The 26,509-nt window shown below is 47.2% G+C and overlaps 1 protein-coding gene across 40 annotated transcripts; it reads right to left on the reverse strand.

The window, feature by feature from the left end:
• Positions 1-2,486: 2,486 nt before the first annotated feature.
• Positions 2,487-25,652, reverse strand: SIRT5 (sirtuin 5). 40 transcript variants are annotated; one of them, XR_015152543.1, is made up of 10 exons: positions 24,927-25,011; positions 23,534-23,602; positions 18,898-19,030; positions 17,121-17,254; positions 15,629-15,854; positions 13,806-13,918; positions 12,995-13,048; positions 11,563-11,686; positions 10,922-11,037; positions 2,487-2,999 (listed from the first exon to the last, which is right to left on the reverse strand). XR_015152543.1 is itself a non-coding variant. In XM_086370272.1 (10 exons), the coding sequence occupies exons 3-10, from the start codon at positions 19,010-19,012 to the stop codon at positions 2,924-2,926; spliced, it is 933 nt and encodes a 310-aa protein (XP_086226398.1). In that variant the 5' UTR covers positions 19,013-19,030; positions 23,538-23,602; positions 24,927-25,117; the 3' UTR covers positions 2,487-2,923. The 40 variants fall into 40 exon arrangements, 36 of the variants coding, with proteins under 36 accessions (XP_086226398.1, XP_086226394.1, XP_086226397.1 ...); XR_015152542.1 differs by lacking the exon at positions 24,927-25,011 and adding an exon at positions 23,806-24,523; XM_086370272.1 differs by having other exon boundaries at positions 13,831-13,918; positions 23,538-23,602; positions 24,927-25,117.
• Between the last annotated feature and the right edge of the window lie 857 nt (positions 25,653-26,509).

Consider the following 26,509-nt stretch of genomic DNA (forward strand, 5'->3'; position numbering starts at 1 on the left):
TGCCGATGCTGCTGCTAAGTCACTTCAGTAGTGTCTGACTCTGCAACCCCATAGACTGCAGCCCACCAGGCTTCTCTGTCCATGGGATTCTCCAGGGAAGAGTACTGGAGTGGGGTGCCATTGCCTTCTCCGCATTCTCTGAACAAACCAAGCTACTTCATGCTTACCTTGCAGTTGGACATGCTCTTGTACACAGTCCTCACTTGGAACTCCTATTTATAACTGAAAAACCCGCACCCAGGCTGACTTCCTCTCAAAGCCTTTCAAGCACCTTAATGTCCACCCCATCCCTACCCTGCTGCTGCTGCTAAGTCGCTTCAGTCATGTCCGACTCTGTGCGACCCCAGAGACAGCAGCCCACCAGGCTCCCCTGTCCCTGGGATTCTCCAGGCAAGAACACTGGAGTGGGTTGCCATTTCCTTCTCCAGTGCGTGAAAGTGAAGTCGCTCAGTCATGTTCGAGTCCTAGCGACCCCATGGACTGCAGCCTACCAGGCTCCTTCCTGCTACCGCTACTGCTAAGTTGCTCAGTCATGTCTGACTCTTTGCCACCCCATGGACCACAGCCTACCAGGCTCTTCCGTCCATGGGATTTTCCAGGCGAGAGTGCTGGAGTGGGGTGCCAGTGCCTTCTCCCAGGCTCCTCCCTACTCGTCTCTAATTGCGCTCTCCTGTGAATCTTTTGCTGTGACTGTAGCTTCCGTGATGTGTAACAGTTTCTGTGCCAGTGGTCCCAACCAAGTTCTTATGAACTCCTTGAAGGAAGGTCCAGGCCTCTTCTTAATCACTGTATTTCTAATGTCTATCATAGAGTAGATGTTCGATAAATATTAAATTGAATAATCCCTCAATGATTAAATGATCAAATATTAAATGAATAATCCCTACATAAATTTTGCAGTATTTTCAATTTGCTTTTCCTTTTCTCTTGGAAGCATCTCCTAGCTTAAAAACAAGAAGACCAAAACACAAACAAAAAGTATGAAACGGAACCAAAAAAAGCTACGGGAACCAATGGCCTAGTAGGAAGGGGTTTACAAAGGATAGTTCTGAAATATCTGGGCCTTGGTCAGATAGAAATTACAAATTAAAAATACAGTCAGGCTTCCTCCACCAGTGTACTGGCTTCCACCACTGCTAACACCAGGGCAATGTATATAGAATGCTCTTTTGAAAAGCTCAACAACAAACCTATTAGAAGGGAATGATGGTATATTATGTACAAAGAAGTGTTAACTGTTAGTTGCTCAGTCGTGTCCAACTCTTTGTGACCCCATGGACTGTAGCCCACCAGGCTCCTCTGTCCATGGGATTCTCCAGGCAAGAATGCTGGAGTGGGTTGCCATTCCCTTCTCCAGGGAATCTCCCCAACGTAGGGATTGAACCCAGGTTTCTTGTGTCTCCTGCATTGCAGGCAGATGGCAACCCACGCCAGTTACTCTTGCCTGGAAAATCCCATGGACAGAGGAGCCTGGTAGGCTACAGTCCATGGGGTTGCAAAGGATCGGACACGACTGAGCGACTTCACTTCACTTCACTTCTCTACCATCTGAGTCACCAGAGAAGCCCCATTTTACATACCGAAACTACATTATAAGTATTATAAGTCCCCTCCTACCCATGCAAAGGATCCTTGGCATTTATTAAAAGGTGTGACTTGCAAATGCAGCACAAACCTTTATGTCACCATGTGGCTTCTCCGAAAGCCAAGGGTGTGAGAGTAAATGCACTTTTGTAAGGGCCGGAAGTGATGTCACCCAGCTGCATAATCCCTGGGGAGCCCACCTGGTCTAAGGGAGTTAGATCTGTCCAACCTACCCACGCTGGTACTGACAGCCACTCCCCACATGGGTCTCTGGTGCTTGCTGACAGCGGGGATCCCTGGATCTGCATTAGGTGGGAGGAGTTGAAGGGGGAGCTGTGTTCTTCCTACTTTACACAAAAGGTACTCTGAGCATACACTTTTTAAGTCCCATGGGAAAAACTCCCTTCCAGGTTCCGTGTCTGGGGAAGCTTGGCGGACCCCGCAGGGTGTGTAACAGTGAGATGTCCTTCCGTGTATATGATACTGAGAAGCAGCCCACCATCGTCTCTCCCTTTCCCCTCGGCTCTGCTCCGTTTTAGGCAGCTTTAGCCCACCATCGTCTCTCCCTTTCCCCTCAGCTCTGCTCCGTTTTAGGCAGCTTTAGCCCACCATCGTCTCTCCCTTTCCCCTCGGCTCTGCTCCGTTTTAGGCAGCTTTAGCCCACCATCGTCTCTCCCTTTCCCCTCGGCTCTGCTCAGTTTTAGGCAGCTTTGTTTGGTGCAGCTATATTTGCGTCATTCTTTTTTCTCATCCTGATTTTCTACCTTGCTGCTCATTTTCTCTTCCATCCTTGCATGAGTTCTTATTGTAAGCTATCCCCACCCCGAACTTGGAGTAAAGCAGTCAAACAGATAAACACTGAAAAGAAAATGTCCCAAACAAAGACAACTCTTGGGCTAACATTTTAGTACAATAAATTACCTGCATAGAGAGTGATTTTATTTTCCACCAAACCTTGCGCAACAATCAGAAATACCCACATTTTACCCCTCTGTTTCTATCTTTGCCCAAATAGCAGAAACACAATCAGGAGAATCACTTTGTTTTAGACAGTCTAATCACAAAGTTACCCAGTAACCAACCAAACACATCAGACTTATGTTCAGGATCAAACAAAATAACAGGAACTGACTTCAGAAGTCCTGTGACTTCTCCTTCTAAACACGGTTACTACTGTTGCTTCCAAGTCCCCATCAACCATCAGCAGTTTGGATTCCAGCCCAGCAATCAAAAGATATTTTCAGACTTTCCAGTATTTGGCTCACCATCCACAAGACTGCCTCCCCTGCTGGTGGCTTGGTACTTAGATGCTCTGAGATTTCTTCCTTCCCCAGGATGGCTATGAAACAGTTTCAGTTTCGTGAGGAGCGAGGGCTTCGGGAAGAGTCGTCCCACACGGCCCCTGGAAATAAAACCTGAAACAGAAGGACGAACACAGCAAAGTTATGAGCAAAATGAGCATTCTGCTTCAGCAAGTCAACTTTCTTAGTTACAGCCAGAATAAAATCCAGATTCTCACAGGAGTCTTAGGCATTTTGGAGCCCAGTTCTTTCATCGAGTTTCTGACATCGCCAAATGCAGACACTTCAGTATGGGTTGGCACCCTCATTCCCAAGGGAATTTGGGAAAGCAATTGCTTAGAATTTCAGTTCAGTTCGGTCACTCAGCTGTGTCTGACCCTTTGCGACCCAATGGACTGCGACACTCCAGACTTCCCTGTCCTTTACTATCTCCCAGAGCTTGCTAAAATTCATGTCCATCAAGTCAGTGATGTCATTCAACGATCTCATCCTCTGTCGTCCCCTTCTCCTCCTGCCCTCAGTCTTTCCCAGCATCAGGGTCTTTTCCAGTAAATCAGTTCTTTGCATCAGGTGGCCAAAGTATTGGAGTTTCAGCTTCAACATCAGTCCTTCCAATGAATATTCAGGACTGATTTCCTTTAGGATGGACTGGTTGGATCTCCTTGCAGTCCAAGGGACTCTCAAGAGTCTTCTCCAACACCACACTTCAAAAGCATCAATTCTTTGGCACTCAGCTTTCTTTATATTCCAACTCTCACATCCATACATGACTACTGGAAAAACCATAGCTTTGACTAGACGGACCTTTGTTGGCTATGTAATGTCTCTGCTTTTTAATATGCTGTCTAGGTTGGTCATAACTTTCCTTCCAAGGAGTAAATGTCTTTTAATTTCATGGGTGCAGTCACCATCTGCAGTGATTTTGGAGCCCACAAAAATAAAGGCTGCCACTGTTTCCACTGTTTCCCCATCTATTTCCCATGAAGTGATGGGACCGGATGCCATGATCTTAGTTTTCTGAATGTTGGGTTTAGAATTTAGGTGCCTATAAATGAGAATTTTATTTTAAGGAGGAAGGAGAGACATGATTGTATTTTGTGACTGTTTTGCCAAACCCATAACTGTAAGTTTTATAAACTCTTACACAACTACATAAAAGCACCTTCACTGGTACTAAGGACAAGAGAAAATGAACCTCGTACACCAAGCAGACCATAAGGATCTTAACTGAGTCAGCTGGCTCACGCCAATCACTGAAATTCACAACTAGCCCTGACTTGTAGTTAAAAAGTAGGAAAAAGAGAAAGATCAAAGAAAAAAGAGGGAGAGAAAAGACGAAAAACCAATGATTTCTGCTTTCTTCAAGGGAAAATACTTATGACAGGAGGAAACAAAGAAACCAACTAATTCTACTGTGTTATTAATAAATGAAAACCAGCTGAGCACGATTTAAAATTAAAAAAAAAAGCATCTGGTCATATTACTTATTCTTGATACAACACAGATCAAGAATGTTCCCTCTGTGCCATGAATGGACGGCCCTGAGCAACTGGCATTTCTGATCCTTCTGCCTCCCCTCCCGCAGCCCCACCCCATCCCCACCACCCCCAGCACGAGGAAGGCTGCCCACTAGAAAGCTCCTCCCAGCACAGTCCCTTGAGGACTTACCAGGAAGCACAGCTAGGCAGAGAGCACTCAGGGACTTCCCTCGACTTGCACCTGTTCTTTTGTGCACCCCTATCCACATTCATCCTCCTCCCATTTACCAAAGCAAGCTGCACCTGACCTCACCCATCCCAAATCTTACATGGTGCCTCTTATCCCAGAATGTGAAAACTTAACCGGCTGCCAAACCAAGGGATGTTTGAAACACTGCTGTGGATCTGAGAAAACAAATGGTTTCTAAAGACTGGGTGATATATACAAACAGGGCCACTTCATTCTTGCTTCCAGTAAAACTGAAAGAGCCTCTTACAGAATTGCCAAACAGATCACTAAAGTTGATTCAGGAGGACTCTGGACATTTCAGCATATAAGATGGAAAGTGGTCCGAAATCTGAGTGGCCAGAACAAAATTCTTTCATGCCCGGGGTTTATGTGGCCCAGGTTTCTGAGTATTTTATGTATGGTATTGTTGTTGTTCATTGCCAAGTCGTGTCCAACTCTGCGGCCCCATGGACTGCAGCCTGCCAGGCTTCCCTGTCCTTCACCATCTCCCAGAGCCTGCTCAAACTCATGTCCATTGAGTCAGTGATGCCATCCAACCATGTGGTCCTCTGTCGTCCCCTTCTCCTCTTGCCTTCAATCTTTCCCAGCATCAGGGTCTTTTCCAATGAGTCAGCTGTTTGCATCAGGTGGCCGAAGCACCGGAGCTTCAGCTTTAGCATCAGTCCTTCCAATGAATATTCAGGACTGATTTCCTTTAACATGGACTAGTTTGATCCCCTGGCAGTCCAAGGGACTCTCAAGAGTCTTCTCCACACCACAGTTTGAAAGCATCAATTCTTTGGTGCTCTGCCTTCTTTATGGTCCAACTCTCACATCTGTACATGACTACTTAGTTTTTGCTTTTCTCTATAAAAAGAAAAAACTAAGAATTACAGTTGCCATTGAAAAGGTAAGTGTTTAGCTTGGAAAATCTGGGCTGCCACCCCTCAGACCAGAAATAGAGACACAGATACTCAAAACACAATTCCCCCCGCCCCACTCCAGGACAAGCTGCCAGGGTCACAGCAGCTCCCTTCTTCGAGCGACCTCTGCTTTGATGCTCACTAAGGAAGTCTGTCCTCTCAAGTCACATACTATCAGACACTTCACTGTTGGAAATGACGGCAGGAAAGAATGAAAGACTCCCGTGCCTGCAGGAACTCAGTCACTTGGCCACAGAGAAGCAGCCTGACTTCCAGCCCAGGCAAGGGGTGTCCGGGCCCAGTGTTTCACGTCCACCTCCAAGGTCACAGGACCCTGCAACCACATTGCAGCCAGAGTGGATCTAACCCCTCTCCACACACACGCACGCACACCCACACCCACACACACGCACACACACAGTCCTGCTAGCTGCTGAGTTGATCAAAAACGGCTTCACTGAAATTTCACCTAAACTCAACCCTCCTTCCACATCCTACAGTAACTCCATCTTTTCCTCTGTTTGGAACACGCAGCAGGGCTCTCTGGGGTCCCCTGCGCTGCGGTGATCAGGAAACTTGATCTTCCTAGGATACAGGTTTGTTTCCCACGACCACAGGCCTATTAGGGCTGCAGCATCATGAACCCTGCCTCCTCCTAATGCTGCGCAGTACTCAGAGTGGATATGTATATGTCTCTGTTAGTCACTCAGTCGTGTCCAGCTCTTTGCGACCCCGTGGACTGTAAGTCGCCAGGCTCCTCTGTCCACGAGATTTCCCAGGCAGGGATACTGGAGTGGGCTGCCATTCCTTTCTCCAGGGGATCTTCGCAACCCGGTAATCGAACCCAGGTCTCCTGCATTACCAGGCAGATTCTTTACTGTCTGAGCCACCAGGGAACCCAGTGGACACTTGAACTAATTAAAAAACCTCATGCTCCACGCATCTACTAAGAGATGCACTTCCCATAGTTTGACTTTTACGGGATTATTAACCGAAATGTATTATTTGTTGTTTTCAACAACTACAGACGATAAATTATGGCAGTGATAATTCCATCCAGAGGAGCTTTTCCGTGGAACAAGTTTTAAGAAAACTGAGAATAAATAATTCATATACTTTGAAGCAGAAGTATAAAAGGATAGTCAACAAAAGATTTTCAAGCATAAAAATACATTAGTAAAAATTTCTGTGGTAGAAATAGGATGGATGGGGATACAAGTTTAAAGAGAAAAAGAAAAAAATGTGAAGGTTCTCACTGTGAAAAACCCGCTTACATATTTGTTTTCTAAATAATGATGGTGGGTGTCAAGTTGCTGTGTCATTCAGATTCGACAGGATACAATTAAAACCAGGACAACAGCAGCTTTACTTTTAAATGTCGGTATTCTATTTCTAGGGCTTCATTGGTGGCTTAGTGGTAAAGAATCCGCCTGCTAATGCAGGAGACTCAGGATAGATCTTTGGGCCAGGAAGATCCCCTGGAGGACATAGCAACCCACTCCAGTGTTCCTGCCTGGAGAATCCCATGGACAGAGGAGCCTGATGGGCTACAGTCCATGGGGTCGCAAAGTCAGACGCGACAGAGCAACTAAACCACCACCAGCAGGAGGATTATGAGTATGATTTATGCAACAAAGGTGAGCCCCAATCTGCAGATTCTTACTCAAAGGCCTTTGGCTCTATCAAAAAAAAAAAAGTAAATGAATGCCCATTTATGCTTTAAATGAAAATGAGATGCTTATGTGTCCTTTTTTCACTATTCTTGCTTTAAGTGACTGTTTTGGTTAAGGGCCAACTGGGGCCCCACTGCATGGACTAACAGGGTCCTACCAGCTACCTGATGATCTAGGCAGGCAGAGCAATGGCCTTCCCCATCAAATGAGGCCAACGGTAAATTACAAGTAACCTCTGCACCCTCCTGAGGAGTACAAACGTAAAGAAGAAACCATCTATGAAGCTGTTTTCTAGCTAAGAGTTCCTGAGACTTCTACACTCCGCCTGCAGGGCGCTGTCTCTGGGGACACGTGCCCCGCACACAGGTGACGTGCCCTCCACACACACTACTGACCACCTCCACCTCCTGGAGCCCCCTCCCCGCCCCTCTCCACACACACTGGCCCCTTGCTGTCCCTCGGGCCTCCTGGGCTGGCTGCCACCTGGGGCCTTTGCCCAGGTGGTCCTGGCACCTGGCAGGCTCTTGGCCCAGAGGTCTCCTCAGCGAACCACTCCTCCTCGTGTTGCCAGACCTCTTCTCTCTGAAACCCCCACCACCCACTGGATCCCGAGCCCACCTGCTCCCCCTGCCCACTTCTACCTCTGCTTTTTCCCACAGCCGGATCCCACCTCTCATGGGCCACACAATTTGCATTTATTATCTTATCGTTCACTGTTTGCCCTTTGCGGCTAGGAGGCCATTTCACGTGGTAGGATTTTATTTTGTTTACTAATATATCCTATCCCAAGCACTCAGAACAGTATCAGTGGTAAAGAATCTTCCTGCCAATGCAGGAGACGCAGGTTCAATCCCTGGGTGGGGAAGATCCCTTGGAGAAGGAAATGGCAACCCACTCTAGTATTCCTGCCTGGAAAATTTCATGAACAGAGGAGCCTGAACCTGGTGGGCGACAGTCCATGGGGTCGCAAAAGAGTTGGACACGTCTGAGTCACTAAACAAGAACAAAGTCTAGGACATAGTAGGTGCTAAATAAACACTTGTGGACTTGGACTAAATTCCAAAGTTTAGAGAAATGGAAAGCTGCACGACTGGGGGTTGCAGGGAGTGGGGGGCCCACTGTCCTTGGAAGGCCTTGCACACCAGTCCTTTGGGCGCACTACTCCCATTTCTGCTTCAACAAATACACAGATCCTTACATGCCAAAGACCCCTGGGGTTGAGAAACAGTCAAAATCCTGATGCCTAAATCCCCAAATACCTAGTCTAATGGTTTCTCAGAAAATCATCCAAGATAACCATCTGGGACAGGGGAAATGACAAAAAACAAAACAGGAACTAATTAACACCTTGAAAATATTAACACATTTCGATGGGAGGCAAATACCATGACTCTGTTTCTAAATTAGAATTGGGGCAAAGAATCTAAACAACTTGGGCAAGGTCGAAGGAGTCTTGCGAAATCCAAATTGAAAATGTAGGCAGAAATAAATAAATACATAAAATGCAGGCATCATTTCCTGCAACCTATTTAGGTAACAAAGAAATCAGGTGAAAAGGCAGTATTATTTCAATTTTCATTTTTGCTACTAACCTAGAGCTGGGGCTGGCAAAATGTTTTCTGTAAAGAGTCAGAGACTTAATGTTTCATCTTTGCAGGCCAGTCTCTGCTGCAACTCCTTACTTCCATTGTTTAAGTGCAAAAGCAGCCACAGACAATATAGGAACATGTGGCTGTGGCTGGGTGCCAATAAAACTTTATTTACAAAAATGTAGTGGTTGAGTTCGGAGAAGGCAAAGGCACCCCACTCCAGTACTCTTGCCTGGAAAATCCATGGACAGAGGAGCCTGGTCAGCTACAGTCCACGACGTTGCAAAGAGTCGGACATGACTGAGCAACTTCACTTTCACTTTTCACTTTCATGCATTGGAGAAGGAAATGGCAACCCACTCCAGCGTTCTTGCCTGGAGAATCGCAGGGACGGCGGAGCCTGGTGGGCTGCCATCTGTGGGGTCGCACAGAGTTGGACACAACTGAATCGACTTAGCAGCAGCAGTGGGTGAATCTGGCCTACAGGCAGTACTTTGCTGACCTCTGACCTAGGCTAGAGTTCAGCCAACATCAGTTACATGTGAGATGTGAGAAATTTCGGCCTTTGTTAAGATGCGTGTTTAAACCAGCTTCTCAGTCACTCTGGGTTTGGTTCCCTGTTTGAAAACCCAAGTAGGATGAGAAGATGACCACCCACGCCTCTTCTAAATGTCAGCTTTGATGATGCCCAGATAAAAGCATTGCTGGCTTCACTGGTCAATTATACTCATCTGGGAAAATTCCCAGACGTGGTGGTACAGAGGGTCTTGGCTTCCAAAAAGGTCCACTGAGCATCTGTTGTGGTTCTTGCGGCTGGTGCTGTTCAGATCTGATCAAAGTCTCAGACCAGAAAGAGGCCTGTTTATTTGAACAGAGACACTGCAGGTTTTCAGGATGGGAAGCTGAAGAATTTTTGTTGAAGATGAGTAGCAGCTGAAGCAGGTTTGTGGTTTTGGGAGGCCCAACTTATGAAGTGATATCATTATACTCCAAGAATTTCGTCTGAACTTGCAGGGAAAACTGCCAAGTTCATTATCCTTTCACGTGAAGACGTACACAATGGATGAATATCAGAATCACCCAGGAAGCATATAAAAGAGGGGGCCCAGGCTACACCTTACACCAGTTACATCAGAATCTCCTGAGTGGTACCGTCATCAGATTTAGAAAAAAAATTTTTTTAAGATTTTTTATATGTGGACCATTCTTAAAGTCTTCATTGAATTTGTTACAATATTGCTTCTGTTATGTTCTGGTTTTATGGCCAAGAGGCATGTGTGATCTCAGCTCCCCGACCAGGGTGGAACCCACACCCGCTGCACTGGAAGGCCAACTCTTAACCTCTGGACCACCAGCGAAGTTCCCAGTCATCAGATTTTTTAAAATACGTAGTTGAGGTAAAAGTCACCGACTCAAGTAATGACAAGATGCTTCAGTAACATTTTACATTTTACTTATTCATATTGATGTATTAGTTCATAGTCTACCTTATTCTGGAAAGGAAATGAGACTATTAAGAATATATAAACTACATTAAAAGGGAAGACAGAAAAGCAGGGGTGAAAAAAAGCAAGTAAAACAAAGGAGATGTAAACTAGAGCCTAGACTGAGACAACATGTGAATATCCTACGATAACCTGTACTTCCCACACAGATTTGCGGGGGCAGGATCAATATCATTAAATGGCCACAGGTACAAACATTCTTGGCAATAAGACCAGAGAGGATTTGCCCAGGGAGCCCCACGGAGAACAGCGGGTGACGGAGTTGTGTGTGGGTGCCTCCCTGGCTTGCGTGCTGAGTCTTCAGCTGACCGGCATCTAAATGCCATTACTATACTTAGCTTCAACGCATGAATAAGAGTAAAGTCTAAAGCATCAAAGAAGAACTTTCAAAATGTGAAAAACAAAAACCCTTTAGCAAACTCCCTGTAAAAAGACACGGCTACCTCAGTCTACAGTTAATGTGCTTTCTTCCATCAATCTACAACTAACACGTTGTTTTCTTCCCTCAAAGCAACTACAGACCAAATAAGAAAACACAAACTCTGTGTTACAAAACCAGGACAGCAGGTAAAATCTGCTTGGATGACCACGTCCAAACCCGCTCAGCGCTGTCCGCCTCCCACCCTGGTAACCCCGTACCTGAATCTTTCGGTGGCCGGGGTGGTTTCCATGTTGAATTCGGCCACTGGCACGCCGCGGGCTGACACTTGGGGGGCAAACATGGCCGCGGGATAGACCACGGAGGAAGTCCCCACCTACCGAGCAAACAGACGGAAGCGGACAAGCGACCACACGGTGGAGAAGCAGTGTCTTTGAAGAAAACCTTAACAGAAACTCAGACCAGTTTGTGGCTGCTGGTGTGAGGGAAGGTAAGCTGGGCGGGATAAATGGAGAATGTCTGGGGGACAAGAGGGGAGGGGGAGGCTCCCCTTTGGCTGATCCCTAGAATTTAGGAAGGATTTTTTTCATGTTTAGTCACCAAGTCATGTCTGATTCTTTGCAACCCCATGGACTGTAGCCCTCCTGTCTCCTCTGTCAATGGAATTTCCCAGCAAGAATACTGGAGTGGGTTGCCATTTCCTTCTCCAGGGGATCTTCCCGACTCAGGGATCAAACCCACGTCTCCTGCCTTGGCAGGCAGGTTCTTTACCACCAGTTACCTGGTATGAAAAAGAGAGCTGAGCTTGTGGCAAGAGTGGCAAAGAAATGATCTGATCATCACCCAAATTAGTTTTAGTTGTCTCTGCTCTTTGAAAAGATCAGGGAAGGCCGTGACTTACCACTAGACACAGGTCACAGAGGGCCAGCTCTTTGTCCACCTCCTCCAGGATGGCAGGGTCCAGGTTTTCTCCAAACCACACCACGTGAGGTCGCAGCAGGCCCCCACATCCTGCCTCTTCACACCTGTAAGAGTGTCATCCTTAACCCACTCCCAAGACCTACTCTTGGGAAGGCCTGCCTAGGTGGATCAGGGGAAATCATAAAGTCTCTATTGTGTCCGGATGCACTGGGGTGATTTGTGGGCGAATGTGTCTCAGCCAACCTTGAGAGACATAGCTTTCTCTTTCCCAGTTACTTCCTTCCACTCAGGCACAGCCGTGCTCATGGTTAGCTGGACCCAGGAGGACTACTGGACTCAGACTTGCCTTCAACACACAAACCACTTGCTAATGTCATCAATGACCTCCCTCATCTTCTCTCAAATTCACCTCTCTCTTGCCTTGTCGGTAGCCAAGTTCTCCTGTGTCAATTTCCCAAGATCTCTCGTCTTTCACTAGCTACTACCCTAGGTCATCTCTAGTCAACCTATTTATTTACGTTCTAAAATAATCTCCCTCAAACTCCATTTTCATCATATTAATTGCCTAATCAAGTTTATTTTAGATCAAAACTTTAGAATTTAGTCATGAAAACTTACTCTTTTAGGTCAAAACTCTGATTTTAGTAATGAAAATCCTTATTAAGAAAAATTCAAAAGGTTAAGTAAACCAGAGAAATGTTAGCATAATTGCTCCTTAGGGAGTAATAATGTACTTTCACACATTCAGTGCTCTGAGTAGCTCTGCAGCAAAGCAAGATGCTTCAAACTTGGTTCACTCTAGTGGTTCCATATTTATTTGGGCATGTGGCATCTTTTTTCTCCGAGTAGTGCCTATCAACATCATGTGGATCTACTGCCTTATGAAACACTTTGGGGAAGGCCATTTTAAGGTCAAGTTTTGAAAAATTGACATAAAAATCTTTCCAGGGTTTTTTGCTATTGCTAATCTGCACAAATTCTGCTCGGTCCCATAACTTTACCTCTGTGAGACCTCCTACGGCCTCCATAGCCCTGGATTAGTAACACTGATGAGGAGGAGAAGGGGAGGAGGACAGTAGCTGAGGCTTCCCGACCAGTTAGGTCCGAGATGCCAGCCACTATGCTTCACACACGCCGGGGGAATGTGTACAGCACAGCAGCTTCTGAAACGTTCCAGACCTCAAATGATCCCACCACAACACAGAGGAGAAAGGGAAGGACAGATGAACTTCTCTTAAGCCTGGTTTGGTTCACCCTTTGTCCTTTCACCCTTGACCTCATGGGTCAGGGCTGGTTTCTGCATTGGCATGTTTCAGAGGCATCTCACCAAGTGAACTTAGATTTTGACTCCTACTAATTTTCTTTTTTTTTCAAACTGGAGCACCAACACAGATCAAAGTCGTTTTACTCACCGGGGCAGTTTCTCCACTGGGATTCCGGCATCTTGAGTTTGGGGGTCTGGAGCCCTGAAGTAAGTAATATGAGAAAAGAAAGAATGTCACTGGTGTAATCAAAGAACATAGAAATAAAATAACCCAGTAAGATTGTCTTTGCCTGGCCATGTATGGCACAAAACTCCTGATGAATACACACTGGCTTATAAGAGGATGAGGAGGGTAGACACAACAATTGATTATCAGTGGTTCTACCTCAAGAGAGGGAATATGTATGGGAGAGGGGGGGAGTAATACTGTTGTGCTAAGGAGAGTTTCATGATTTGCATCATATATGTCACTGCAATTTCAATCACCTGCAATGATATTATATTAATAAGTTACTTGTATAACTTATACCAATGGCTAGGTAGAATTTTTCTCAATATTTTGAGTCTACTCTTAATTTTTCCCCCAATTATAATATTTACAATAGTAAATGTTCACCATAGACACATTGGAAAGTTCAGAAAGATATAAAAAAGAAATCAAAATTGCCATACTACTACTGTCCCTGTTAACATGTTGTTGATTTTCTTCTGGACGTTTATCTATATACAGATACATCAACATGGTGAGGGTGGATGTGTGTTTAAATACAAAGTTGGGATCATAATGTATAGAGTTAGAGCCTGTTATTTTCACTTATTTTAACCTGTGAGCAAAATATTTCCCTTACAATACAGCTGTACTGTCTCTAGCTTTATGTCTCATAAATATACATGGGAGTCATAGATAAATGTTCAATTTCTTCATGTTTATAGTCAACTGAAGAGACAAAACAACACACCTATTCCAGAGTGCAGTATAATTACCCTTTTCCTGATAAGGCTGGACAAATTGGACTCTTATAGTTCTCAGCCACAACCCCACAAGAGGTACATCGAGTTTTAAATAAGCTACCTGAAAAACACAAGTTGAACAAGACTGGAATTTAGTATAATCGGGAGCAACTGACTCCACGTCTAAAAGAATACAAAATGATTTCGTTTCTACACATCACTTTAACAAATGCACCCATCCCAGCTTTCATGGGAAACATCAAGGCATGTAGTGAGATGGAAAAAGCCAGAACACATGCCCTCCTGGACTTCGTAATCTGGAGAGGAGCAGGGACAGGAAGTAAGTTACTGCATGACCAAGGAGCTCTCTGATCACCCCAGTGTTCAGGTGGAATTCAAATGTGCAGCAGGGCAGAAGAAGCCAACCTAAACCTACGGGCAGGATTTCCTGTGAACATGCCTGACAGAGGCTAGTAGCTTGGGATATGTTTTACAAAATCTTAATTTTGACTTAGTAAAGCTTGAATTTTTTCTACAAAAGCAGCTCAATAAATAATCAACTAATAAATGAGGAAAATAATCATTAAAACTAGCAAAGACTTACTGAGCTTAACCCATAAAAGGTGACCTCAGTTCACCACATGGTCACCATGTGCCCAGCGCTGAGCAGGTCACATGGCAGGGGACACATGCTGGTCCATTCTCTCCAGGGCTCCTTCTTTGAGAAACCACCCCCTTTTCTGTCCCACGCCAAGTTGATGGAGCTGTCAGTCACGTTCCCCAAATACAAGCTGGGGCACAAGTTCCAGACTCGTCTAATTGTGGCATCCTGTCCTCCAGCAGGAGTGTTTGGTCAAAAAGGATACTGATGGTCAGGCCATCCAGAGATTTATTTTCTGAGGAGATGGTTAAACTGGGGGAAGGGAGCATGCAGCCCCACTGGGTCACTGCTTCTGGAAATTCTGCAATTTGAAATGCATTTCTTTGGACTGAATTTTTGTAGAGTATTAAATGGCTTCTATGGATGGCTCAGCAGTAAAGAATTTACCTGCAATGCAGGATATGCCGGTTCAGTCCCTGGGTCAGGATGATCCCCTAGAGAGGGAAATGGCAACCCATTCCAGTATTCTTGCCTGGGAAAGCCCACAGACAGAGGAGCCTGGCGGGCTACAGTCCAAACGGTAGCAAAGAGTTGGACACAACTGAGCGGCTCAACACAGCATCACAGACTATCAAATGCCCTTGGGAAGAAATTCTGGCATACCCATTTATGCTCTTGTGTAAACAAATTTATTTGATTTTCAGTGAGAAGAGGGAAGAGGAGGGTGTCAGTGAAAGCTGAGAAGGGAAACCAGAGGGACCCCAGACAAGCTCCTCGGTGTCACAGACCCAGTGGGCTCCCAAGAAGGAAGGTCACTAAGCTGGCAGCCCCCTTAAGGCTCCAGGGTGGAGGAGGAACACAGCCAGAGCAGACAGTGCCCATGGTGCGGGGTGGGACAGGGACAGTAAATGGATCTCCCAGGGATGCCAGGCCTTCGCAGCCTGAATCCTGCTAGAGCCCCAGCCGTTCAATGGCTCAAACCTCCCACTTCCCGGCGCCCAGGTGGGGGTAGAGTGGGGGCCATCTGGGAGCACAGGGCCCCCTCAACAGGACCCCCAGGGAGGGGAGAGCACGCAGGGATGCAGACCTGCATGGCCAGGTGGTCTGCGCACCAGACCCCGGGGTCCTGGCACCATGCTGCTCTGACTCGGTGGACCCAGCTGGGCCCCAGCAGAACGTGTGTTTTCAAGTCTGGTTTCCCCTTCCCATGGAAGACTGAGGGCCTCTCACCATGGATTTCCAGAAGGTTCTTGGTGCCAGCCTTGCGGTGCAGCTCGTCGATGTTCTGGGTGATGACCACCACCTGTCGGCCCTGCCTGTGCAGCCGGGCCTGGCACTCGGCGATGGCCAGGTGCCCAGCATTGGGCTCTGTGCTCTGCACCACCTCCCGCCGGTAGTGGTAGAACTCCCACACCTGGGACGGGTTCCGGGCGAAGGCCTGCGGGGTGGCCAGGTCCTGGGGGGCAGGCAGGAGGTGGGGGTCAGGGGGGAAAGAAGGGCTGATGCTCCGAAAGCCGGGCCGTGAGGGCACTGGACTTGGGTGGGAGGACACCCCCGTGCACCCTTGGCTGTGGGCAGGCAGGCACACAGTTCCGGGGGGGTGTCAAGGGAACACGTCCATGTAGGTTCACATGGGCGGGGCCCAGGGCTCCTAAGGAGCCCTGGAGAAATTAGGTTTAATTTCCCCAGCAATATCGTAACCCGTCCCATCTTCCACTCAGGTGAGCTACAAACATAGAGCAACACATGGGAAGGTAACTTAGGCTGGAAGCCATGTTTTCATGGAGCTCCGCGTGACATGATAGCTATCTCATTTATCCAGGAAGAAAAGTAAAATGCAAAACACCCAACTGAGCTATAATGGCCATAGTGGGAAAACTCGGTTTTTGTAACTACAATTATAGGCGCACACACACATACAACTACACATTAAAAAAATATACATTATAGTAATAGGATATATAAAATATACATTTTTAAAAGTACGATTCCTCCAAACTTCCCTGATGGTACAGTGGATAAGAATCCACCTGCCCAATGCAAGGGACATGGGTTTGATCCCTGATGAGGGAACAAAGATCCCGCCTGTGTACAGCACAGCCAAGATAAATAAATAAAAATAAATACTTGACAAAATAAAGTAAAAAAAAAAAAGAAATGTTATACACCTTGACTGTGGTGGCAGTTGTACCACTATATATACATCTGTCAAAACTCACTGAACTGTACACTTAAAATTGGTGATGTTTATTGCATGTATATCTCAATAAAAATTGAATTTTAAAAACTCCATGCCCCCAGAGAACTTATATTCTAATGACTTTTGTACAAAGTTTTGAGCATCAAGGCCTAAGCCTTTAACAACTCAAGACTGGTTTTCATTTTGAAAGTTCACAGGAACTTTTAAAAAATGTGTAATTCTTAATTTCAACATGAATAGAAAAGTAATGAATTATGCTAACCAAAGTGTCCCGGTTCCACTTTGGTTACTAGAGGAAATCCAATTGTTATCTGAATAAGGATAATCAATACACGCCGAGAAAGAAAAGAGGCGGCTTTGCTGAGGTTTTAACCCTATGGACTTTGTGTCTATGCCAAAAAGAACAGGATAAAAGGGTCACAGTAAATTTCAAAACGTTCCCCTCTGATAGAGATTCTGAGTCAAACTGTTAAACGGCTTCATTCAGAAAGAGCCTTTCAGAGTTCTGGAAACATTACCAACCTGGGCTTTCCATTTTCTCCAGTAACCTCCTGCTCCTCTGAACGTTGGAACCCCACTCTCAGCACTGATGCCAGCCCCGGAAATGATGACTATGTGCTTGGCTTTTGCAAAACACTTCCGGAAGTCAGCCATATCTAAAGAGAGGAAAATCTTGGTCAATCCAGGGTTTCATTTGGACAGTTACGTCCCAGTTCAAATGCCTGTATTTTGAAACTTGACCTTGCATGAAATTATACTTTTAAGATAACCAAATAAAAATCTTCCCATGCAATGAAGATGGCCCTGTGCACCTAATATGTGAGAGTACAGTGTTTGCAGAAAGGGGCGGGGGTCTGGGGTGAACAGCCTGAGCTCTGAGCTCCACTCTGCCCACTCCCCCCGCAACCCACCATCTCCCATGAGTGGGATCCTATGTGAACTGCTGACCCTCTGCTGTCTGGGTCTCCTTAGCTGTTACACGTGCACAAGCGTGCTTTCCCGAGAGAGCAGGGCTGCTGTGAGGATTAAAAAAGGCTTCCCAGGTGGTACAAAGGTAGAGAACCTGCCTGCCATGCAGGAGACGCAAGAGGCGTGGGTTCAATCCCTGGGTTTGGAAGATCCCCTGGAGAAGGAAATGGCAGCCTGCTCCAGTCTTCTTGGCTGGGAAATCCCATGGACAGAAGAACCTGGCAGGCTACAGTCCATGGGGTCGCAGAGTTGAAACTGACTGAGCGCGCACACGCGCGCGCACACACACACACACACACACACACACAGTGAATGGGAATGTATCTTCCTTCTTAAAAGTAAAAGCAAGCTTGTGTGGTGTGAGGGCTGACTTCAGGCCCACTGGACCCCAAAAGTGTCCCTTCCTCCCCAAATTCACTTCCCTTGGAGGATCCTGCGAATTCCAGCTTCCCTCAGCATCACTACCAGGGTGAGGATGAGAGCCCCTCCCCATGAACAAATGCTCCGTCCCACTCTGGACACACTCTCCTTTACAGCTCAAGGGAGACTTGGTCTTTTTAACAAGACGGCCCCGGAGACCTGGGGTAACAGAAGGGGACTGAACGCACAGAATGACACGGCAGCAGGGAGTCCTGGTCACAGCCTGAAGCTTGCGCCCCAGGACACAAGGGTTGGCCCTCCATCTCCAGGCATCCTCCTGCCCAAGCTCAGACCCACAGGGGCGGCAGCTCGCCTTCCATGAGGGCTCCCTGTGTCCAGGCTCTGTGCCAAGCACTTGGGCATCACAAGGTGGCCTGAGCCAAATATCATCATCCCAGGATAAGGATGAAGAGCCAGACTGGGAACTGCAGTTGTCTCTCCTGGCAGCAGAGACTGAGTCCTGGCACAGCCTGTGGCTCCCGCTGTCCCGGGCACTGCAGCTCTGCAGCCCTTGTGCACGGGATAAGGAAAGGTTGTGTCCCAACCAGCCAGGCCTGAGTGGTTCACAAGCTGTGGAAGTCCCCCTCCACTCCCTGCGCCAGGAGAAGCCAGTGTGGACCAGCATTGCCTCTGGCTGGCCCAGACCACCCAGTCAGGGTCTGCCAGGCACAGGCCATCTTCCAGGTGCAGCCAATCTGTGCTAAGGCACTGAAGGTTTGAACAAGACCAGAAGCAGGTTCCTTGGTTGATGGAGCGGGCTCTCTGGTCTCCCCGGGAGACAGTGGCGACCAAGACTAACTAACTCTTGGACAAATCAAGAGCCCCTCAGACATGAAACCAGTGATGGAGAAAAGGAAGGAAGAGAGTGGGCTGCAGAGGGAGGTGATGTCACCATGTATGAAAGACCTACTTGAACTTGGACGAGCCATTGTTAGGCAAATCTTGGTTTGTGTGGAGATTGGAGACTTCAGTCCACAATACAGCTGGGAAAACAATCGGTTCCGGATGATCCAGAGAGGTGGCATCAGGTTTTCTGTGTTGCACTAACAATTGAGATGGACTTTAGAAAAACCACAAAACAAACAGAAACAATCAGAAAACACTCATATTTCTACAAATACACACACACACGGGCTTCCCAGGTGGCACCAGTGGTAAAGAACAGGCCTGCCAATTCAGGAGCTATAAAGAGGTATGGGTTTGATCCCTGGGTCCGGAAGGTCCCTAGAGGAGGGCACAGCAACCCACTCTAGTATTCTTGCCTGGAGAATCCCCATGGACAGAGGAGCCTGGTGGGCTGCAGTCCAGTGGGTCACAAAGAGTCAGCCACAACTGAAGCGACTTAGCATGTGTATACACATACACACATATATAAAAGAATAGCCTTAACAAAAATGTTCAGTAGCAATCTTCATGGTTCACACAAACACCATCTAAACTGGCAATTTACAGTGTGTACTCTTAAGTGTGCTTGATCATGGAAAAAGAGAGTTCCAGAAAAACATCTATTTCTGCTTTATTGACTATGCCAAAGCCTTTGACTGTGTGGATTACAATAAACTGTGGGAAATTCTGAAAGAGATGGGAATACCAGACCACCTGACCGGCCTATTGAGACACCTGTATGCAGGTCAGGAAGCAACAGTTAGAACTGGACATGGAACAACAGACTGGTTCCAAATAGGAAAAGGAGTACGTCAAGGGTGTATATTATCACCCTGATTATTTCACTTATATGCAGAGTACATCATGAGAAACACTGGACTGGAAGAAGCACAAGCTGGAATCAAGATTTCTGGGAGAAATATTAATAACCTCAGATATGCAGATGACACCACCCTTATGGCAGAAAGTGAAGAGGAACTCAAAAGCCTCTTGATGAAGGTGAAAGAGGAGAGTGAAAAAGTTGGCTTAAAGCTCAACATTCAGAAAACGAAGATCATGGCATCTGGTCCCATCACTTCATGGGAAATAGATGGGGAAACAGTGTCAGAGTTTATATTTTTGGGCTCCAAAATCACTGCAGATGGTGATTGCAGCCATGAAATTAAAAGACACTTACTCCTTGGAAGGAAAATTATGACCAACCTAGATAGCATATTCAAAACCAGAGATATTACTTTGCGAACAAAGGTCCGTCTAGTCAAGGCTATGGTTTTTCCAGTAGTCATGTATGGATGTGAGAGTTGGACTGTGAAGAAAGGTGAGCGCCGAAGAATTGATGCTTTTGAACTGTGATGTTGGAGAAGACTCTTAAGAGTCCCTTGGACTGCAAGGAGATCCAACCAGTCCATTCTAAACGAGATCAGTCCTGGGTGTTCTTTGGAAGGACTGATGCTAAAGCTGAAACTCCAGTACTTTGGCCACCTCATGCAAAGAGTTGACTCATTGGAAAAGACTCTGATGCTGGGAGGGATTGGGGGCAGGAGGAGAAGGGTATGACAGAGGATGAGATGCTGGATGGCATCACTGACTCGATGGACATGAGTTTGGGTGAACTCTGGGAGTTGGTGATGGACAGGGAGGCCTGGCGTGCTGCAATTCATGGAGTCACAAAGAGTCGGACACGACTGAGCGATGAACTGACTGACTGACTGACTGACTCTTAAGTGCTCTAAGGTGCCTGGAACGGTGGTTTACAAAGTATGGTTCCCAGACCAGCATCATCCCAAGATCTCATCAGAAATGTAAAGTCATAGGCTCCACTCCAGACCCACTGAAACAGGAACTCTTCAGGCAGGGCCCCCATCTGTCTCCAGGTGATTTTGATGAACACTCAAGTTTGAGAACCACAGCCTTAGAGGTTTAGGAAGGAGTTAGATGGGAGAATTCATTTGAAAAACAGGTTCTGATACTTTTAAAAAGGTATGAGAGCCACTGGCTTGACTTTGAGTCAAAATACAGTTTCTTTGAGAATGTAAATTCTAACTGAGATCTGAATGAGGCCGGAAAGATATGTATCATAACAACAAATAGGATTAAGATGAGATCATGTCAAAGAAATCTGTGAGTCTTAAAGCACATTGACTAAATCTTTATCTATCCCTAAGCAGTTAGACAGAGATAATGGAGAAAGACAAAGACACAGAGAAAGGCAATATTCAGATCCATGACATCAAAAGGGTAACTGACATATCTGATTTTTACCTAGTAGAAGAATGCAAATTGTTGGAAGAACTCAGGATTAAAGGTCTGTAGGTATAGGAAAAATAGAAAAATAACGCATTTCCCAATATTTTACAATCCTTTTGGAGAACAACTTATCAAAATTACACATGCACTTTCCCTTTGACCTAGCAATCCCATCTGGACATTTTTACAACAGTGAGACTTGCACACATTCAACATGACATATCTACAGGGTTGTTCTTTAGACTATTGTGATTAATAGGAAGAGACTAGAACAACCTATGTGACCATCTACAGGGGATGAGTTCAATAAACAAGGACACATTCACAATGCACAGTGCAGTTGCTGTAAAAAAAGAATGCATGTATGATTCTGCCCGTATGACATTCTAGAGTGCAAAGAGTACTTATTTGCGTGTGTTTTAAAAAAAAATGGAAGAATTCCCAAGACATTAGTAACAAGAATGAGGATGAGAATCAGGATGTATGGAGACGAGAGTGGAAGCAAGGATTTTCAGTAGATGTGTTTCTATGCTATTTGCATTGTCCGGTGAAATGTGCTCTCCGGTGAAAGCCTAGAAACACACCTGCAGCTGAGCAAGTGCGAGGAGGGAGGAGCTCACAGTGAGGAGCTGCAGGCTTATTGGTGACTTATTGGTGATGTTGGTGGTGGTGGCTTAGTTGATAAGTAGTGCATCTTTTGCAACCTCATGGACTGTAGCCAGCCAGGCCCCTCTCTCCATGGGACTTCCTCGCAAGAATACTAGAGTGGGTTGTCGTTTCCTCCTCCAGGGGATCTTTCCAACGTAGGGATCGAACCTGAATCTCCTGCATTGCAGGCAGATTCTTTACCAGTGAGTCACCAGGGAAGCCCATCTTGATGAAGTTAGGACTCAGAAAAGAATTTGGGCTTGTGTTGGGTAAGGCTAGGGAGAGTCATGGAAGGAGGCTCTGATCTACGCTGGATGTTGTCTGGGAAAAGTTTCCTTTTATTGGATATTTCAATGAACATGATCTAAAGAGGAAGGAGTGAAGTAAAGCTTGAGCTGGGATTGGTCAAGGGGCAACAGGCCGTCCTATTAGCCAGCATAGGAGGGTGTTTTGTCATTTTTGTGGTTTACAGCAAGTTCTTATTTATATCTGGTTTCAGACCTAATTATGAAGTTGTCTTACTTTTGTCCTGCTTCATCATGATTACAGTGTAGCCTTGTTTGATGTTGGTGTCCTGTGAAATTATTTACGTTCAACAGGCCTAACAGATAGTGGCGGGTCAAAAGCTGGAAGCAAACCAAAGGCCTATCAATTTATGAATGGATAAACAAACTGTGGTTCATCCATAACAGGTATAGCTCATCACTGGATGTGTTTCATCCAGGGAAATACTATTCGGCCTTGTAGCTAAAAACTACAAGTTTAGTTTAACTAAAAGTGTAAGTTTTAGTTCTGTAGTTAAAACTTAAAAAGGTACTAAAACGCTGGAGTATTTCAAACTGCTGCTGATTGTCAACTGGAAATTAGATAAAATTCGAAATTGTAATATTAAATAAAAAACATTTACAAGACAAAAAAATCGAGTTTTTTTAATGAATGTGGGAATTGTTTTGCTAAATTTTCCATTAATTTACAAGATATTCTCCAAGTCTCTCAGTAAATGTGAAAACAAAGGAGAGGTTTAAAAAAAAAACTTTAAAAAAATTAAAAATAAACACCGTTTCAGAACTGTGCCACCTGAAATTTATCTCCACGGTTTGCAAATGCTCAGAAGTCTATTTTCAATATGCTTTGTTGCTGCTGTTTAGTCGCTCAGTCGCGTCTGACTCTTTTCAACCCCGTGGACTATAGCCAGCCGGGCTCCTCTGTCCATGGAATTCTCCAGCCAAGAGTACTGGAATGGGCTGCCATTTCCTTCTCCAGGCTATCTTCCCAACCCAGGGATACAGCCAGCGTGTCCCGTATTGGCAGGCGGATTCTTTACCACTGTGCCACCTGGGAAACACTTTCAAGACGCTACTGCAAAGTATTCATCAGAAGAATCCTCTGTGTCAATATTTATGTGCTTTTCTGGGGGATCAGAGTGGGCAGTTCTAGCTGCCACAAACTCACAACCCCAATTCAAATGCCAAAGCAAATACCCGGAGGGTAAGAAGGCCCCCACTGTGCGGAGTCACAGGAGGAAGACATCAGTTTGTATGGTCCAAAAGCCCTCAGGGTGAAAAGTGCCCTGGGTAAAGCCTCCAATTATCCTGCCCTGATTTGACTCTCAGGTGGCAAGTAAGGCCTCAGGGAAGAAAATAAACTCATTCATTGCAGTCATTGGGAGCTTTCTGAGTGCAGAAGAGGTTTCCAAACACTGATATTAGTCTGGGTGAATGGCAATCCTCACTTAACCAGGCTTTTTTCGGAAAACTGAAACTCACCTACCCAATTAGAAAGTCAGAAAAATGTCTCTATGTTCCCTGTTGAGAAAGGGGGCACCCCACCAATTCCTAAAAATACAATAATACAATACAATAAATGTAAGGTTATATGAGGAATTCGAGAGAAAAAGCATTTACAAAACATTAATTTAAAGTACATCGCCAGGGAACTACAAAAACTCCCACGGGTGTTCAATAAATACTTTTTGAACACCTATGAGCCAAACAAATGCAAAGTACCAGGCCCCAGCTATCAACACTGGGAGACTTACTTCCTCTCCCCAGTCCACCGCTGGCTCTTGTCTTGGTCACCAGCCGGCTCCACCTTGCTAAACCCAGCGGTCCACCTGGATCAGGTCCAGCCTCTGACCCCTTTGATCACCTCTCGGGGAACCACTCGCTGCTCCCGGTTTTCCTCCTACCTCGCTGGATCGCCCACCCTCCTGGGGCTTCACCACTGCACCCCGCCTCGGATGTCCAACACAAGGCTCCCAGTTCACAGTCAAGCCTCAACTCTTGAACGTTCCCCAAAAGCCTTAGGTCGCCATCCTCCTTGGCCCCCACTTCTCCCTTCGGCTCACGTCTCACACCCATACAACCCGATAAACCCCAGCAACTGTGTCCCAACCCGGCCGCGCCTCCCACACCCATCACCCGGTCCAGGCCGCCCCATGTGCCACCCGGCCTGAAGCAGGGCCCGGAGGGCCTCTACTCAACGGGTCACCCTGCCCCGAGTCCCCCGGGCCACCCCCTCCTCCACGGCGGCCTACCAGGCCCATCAGCCCCCGGCGCTTGACTTTCCAACCTCGTTTCTGGTCCCCTCCCTCGCCTCTCCGGCCGCAGCTAGGCCCCGGCGCTGTGCCGGGAAGACCCCCGATCTCCGGCCTCCACCCGCGTGTCTGCCGGGGGGTTTTGGGGGCTGCCAGCTGGATCCACCCGAAGAAACGGGGTCCGCGTCCCCTTCCCTTCCTCGCCCTACCCCCTCGCCCTCCCCTTTCCCCACCCCCCCTCCCCTTTCCCCACCCCCCCTCCCCTTTCCCCACCCCCCCTCCCCTTTCCCCACCCCCCCTCCCTTTCCCCACCCCCCCCTCCCTTTCCCCACCCCCCCCTCCCTTTCCCCACCCCCCCCCCCTCCCTTTCCCCACCCCCCCCTTCCCTTTCCCTACCCCCCCCTTCCCCTTTGCCCCTTCGCCTACCCCCACCCTCGCGGACCCCGGAACCGGCCTATGCAATTGACCCGCGCATGCGCGCCGCGGTGGGCCGCCCCCGCCACCCCGCGCCCGCCCCGGGAGCCCCCCTCCACGGCGCCCACCCGGCCCCGCTGTGCTTGATCGCGACCCTCGGAGCCCAGAGAGGCGGCGGAGAGCACGGCCGGGCCTCGGCGCCCACGCACCTGTAGGAGGCGGGGACCGCGGTGGATCCCCGGCGCGGGGGCTGGACAACGAGCCTGGGGGCGGAGCGGCTCGAACCACCTGCTCGGGGCTGCAGCGGCCCCTATCGGAGGCCCACACCTGATCCGGCTCCCGAGCCCTGGAGGCCCTTCCCTGGGCCTGCTCGTCGCACAAGATTGTTTCTTTGCATTTCTTTCTTGGGGGGAGGGGCGGCGGGGGAAGGGACGGGCTGTTGCTTCGTCTTTGTGAGCTTCGCAGACGTGTCGTGAAAGACGTATGAGCTGCTTTCTTCTTTGAGACTGCAGCTGGACCGCACTACTTGGCCACAGAGCATGTGAAATATTGGGGTGGCTTTCCCCGAAACGGTATTTCCAATGAAGGTTAGCAGGGGTTCCCAGGCCTGCCCGCCAATGACGAGCGCTGATGCTGAGATCCTTTCCCTGCGTCGGAAGGGACCAGTTTCCAGGCCTCGAGTACTCTGTGATCTCCGTGGCTCCCCGGGTCTAATCGCCCTTAAAAGCAGTCATCTTTCTTTGTCTTTGATTCTGTCTTACCGCCAGAACTAATTTTCCGAGAATAGAATTGTTTCTGGACTGGCCAGAATCCTAAAGGGAGGTGGTCTGAGAACTTGGGTGCATAGAATGTGATGTTAGCATTTGTTTTTCCAACTCTGACCTCAACCACCCCCCTCAGTGTGACTGGAAGTCCAGTCCGGCAGGCAGGTTATATCAGTCTCCGGGAGCCCTATGGGGTCCAAGAAAATTGGAGAAGGGTCTTATGTCTGGCTGCTACTTTTTCTGTAACATGTATATGGCACTTTGTACCAGACACCTCTAAGTCTTAACCAGTTAAAATCTTCCCCACCCAATAAAAGATATACAGTTATTCCCACTTTATAAATAGGGAAACTGAGGCACAAGGCGGTCAAGTAACTAGTCAAGATAGGCTGTTGAATAGCAGAGCTGGGGTTTGAGCCTAAATGCTTTGGCTCCAGCCGCAGGGGTCTGCACCACTGTCTGTACTGCCTCTCATTGACATGTTAAGCTGCTTTTTGTGGTTTTGATGTTAGTCATCAGGTGTCAATCCTTGTCTTCATTCAGACACTGGGGGGAGGGAGGGCACACTGTTGGGGAAGCCCTGTGCCCATCACTGCAACCTTCCATGGCACCACCCACAGGTTGGATCCCTTCTGGGGCATCACACTCTATCAAGGCCCAGGGGTCACCATCCACAGCTACCCACTACATATCCCTTAAAACCACATACCTTCTTCCAGGCTTAGAAAAGCTGACTCTTCTGCCAATATCAGGCTGCTTTCTCTTCTTGAAACATCAACCACTATCCTTTCCATCCTTAGAGCAACTCAAGCTTAATTTCTTGATGGTCTTGTCCTTCCAAACCAAAGGCCCTCTTTCCGGAATATTCGTTTTTCATTCCCTCAGTAGTAATGCTGCAGGGAAAAGTTATTTCTTACTCCATGCTGAGACTATTTCTTTGATTTGCTTTTCGTTGCTTTTGTAATTGTAATTATACATAATGGCCTGCCTCAGAGAATCCTGCCCCTCTGCTACTGCTAAGTCATTTC

Source organism: Bos grunniens, chromosome 23 (genome assembly GCF_055505025.1).
Source record: "Bos grunniens cultivar Pamir isolate PY7600 chromosome 23, Bosgru_T2T1.0, whole genome shotgun sequence".
In the NCBI taxonomy this organism is placed as follows: domain Eukaryota; kingdom Metazoa; phylum Chordata; class Mammalia; order Artiodactyla; family Bovidae; genus Bos; species Bos grunniens.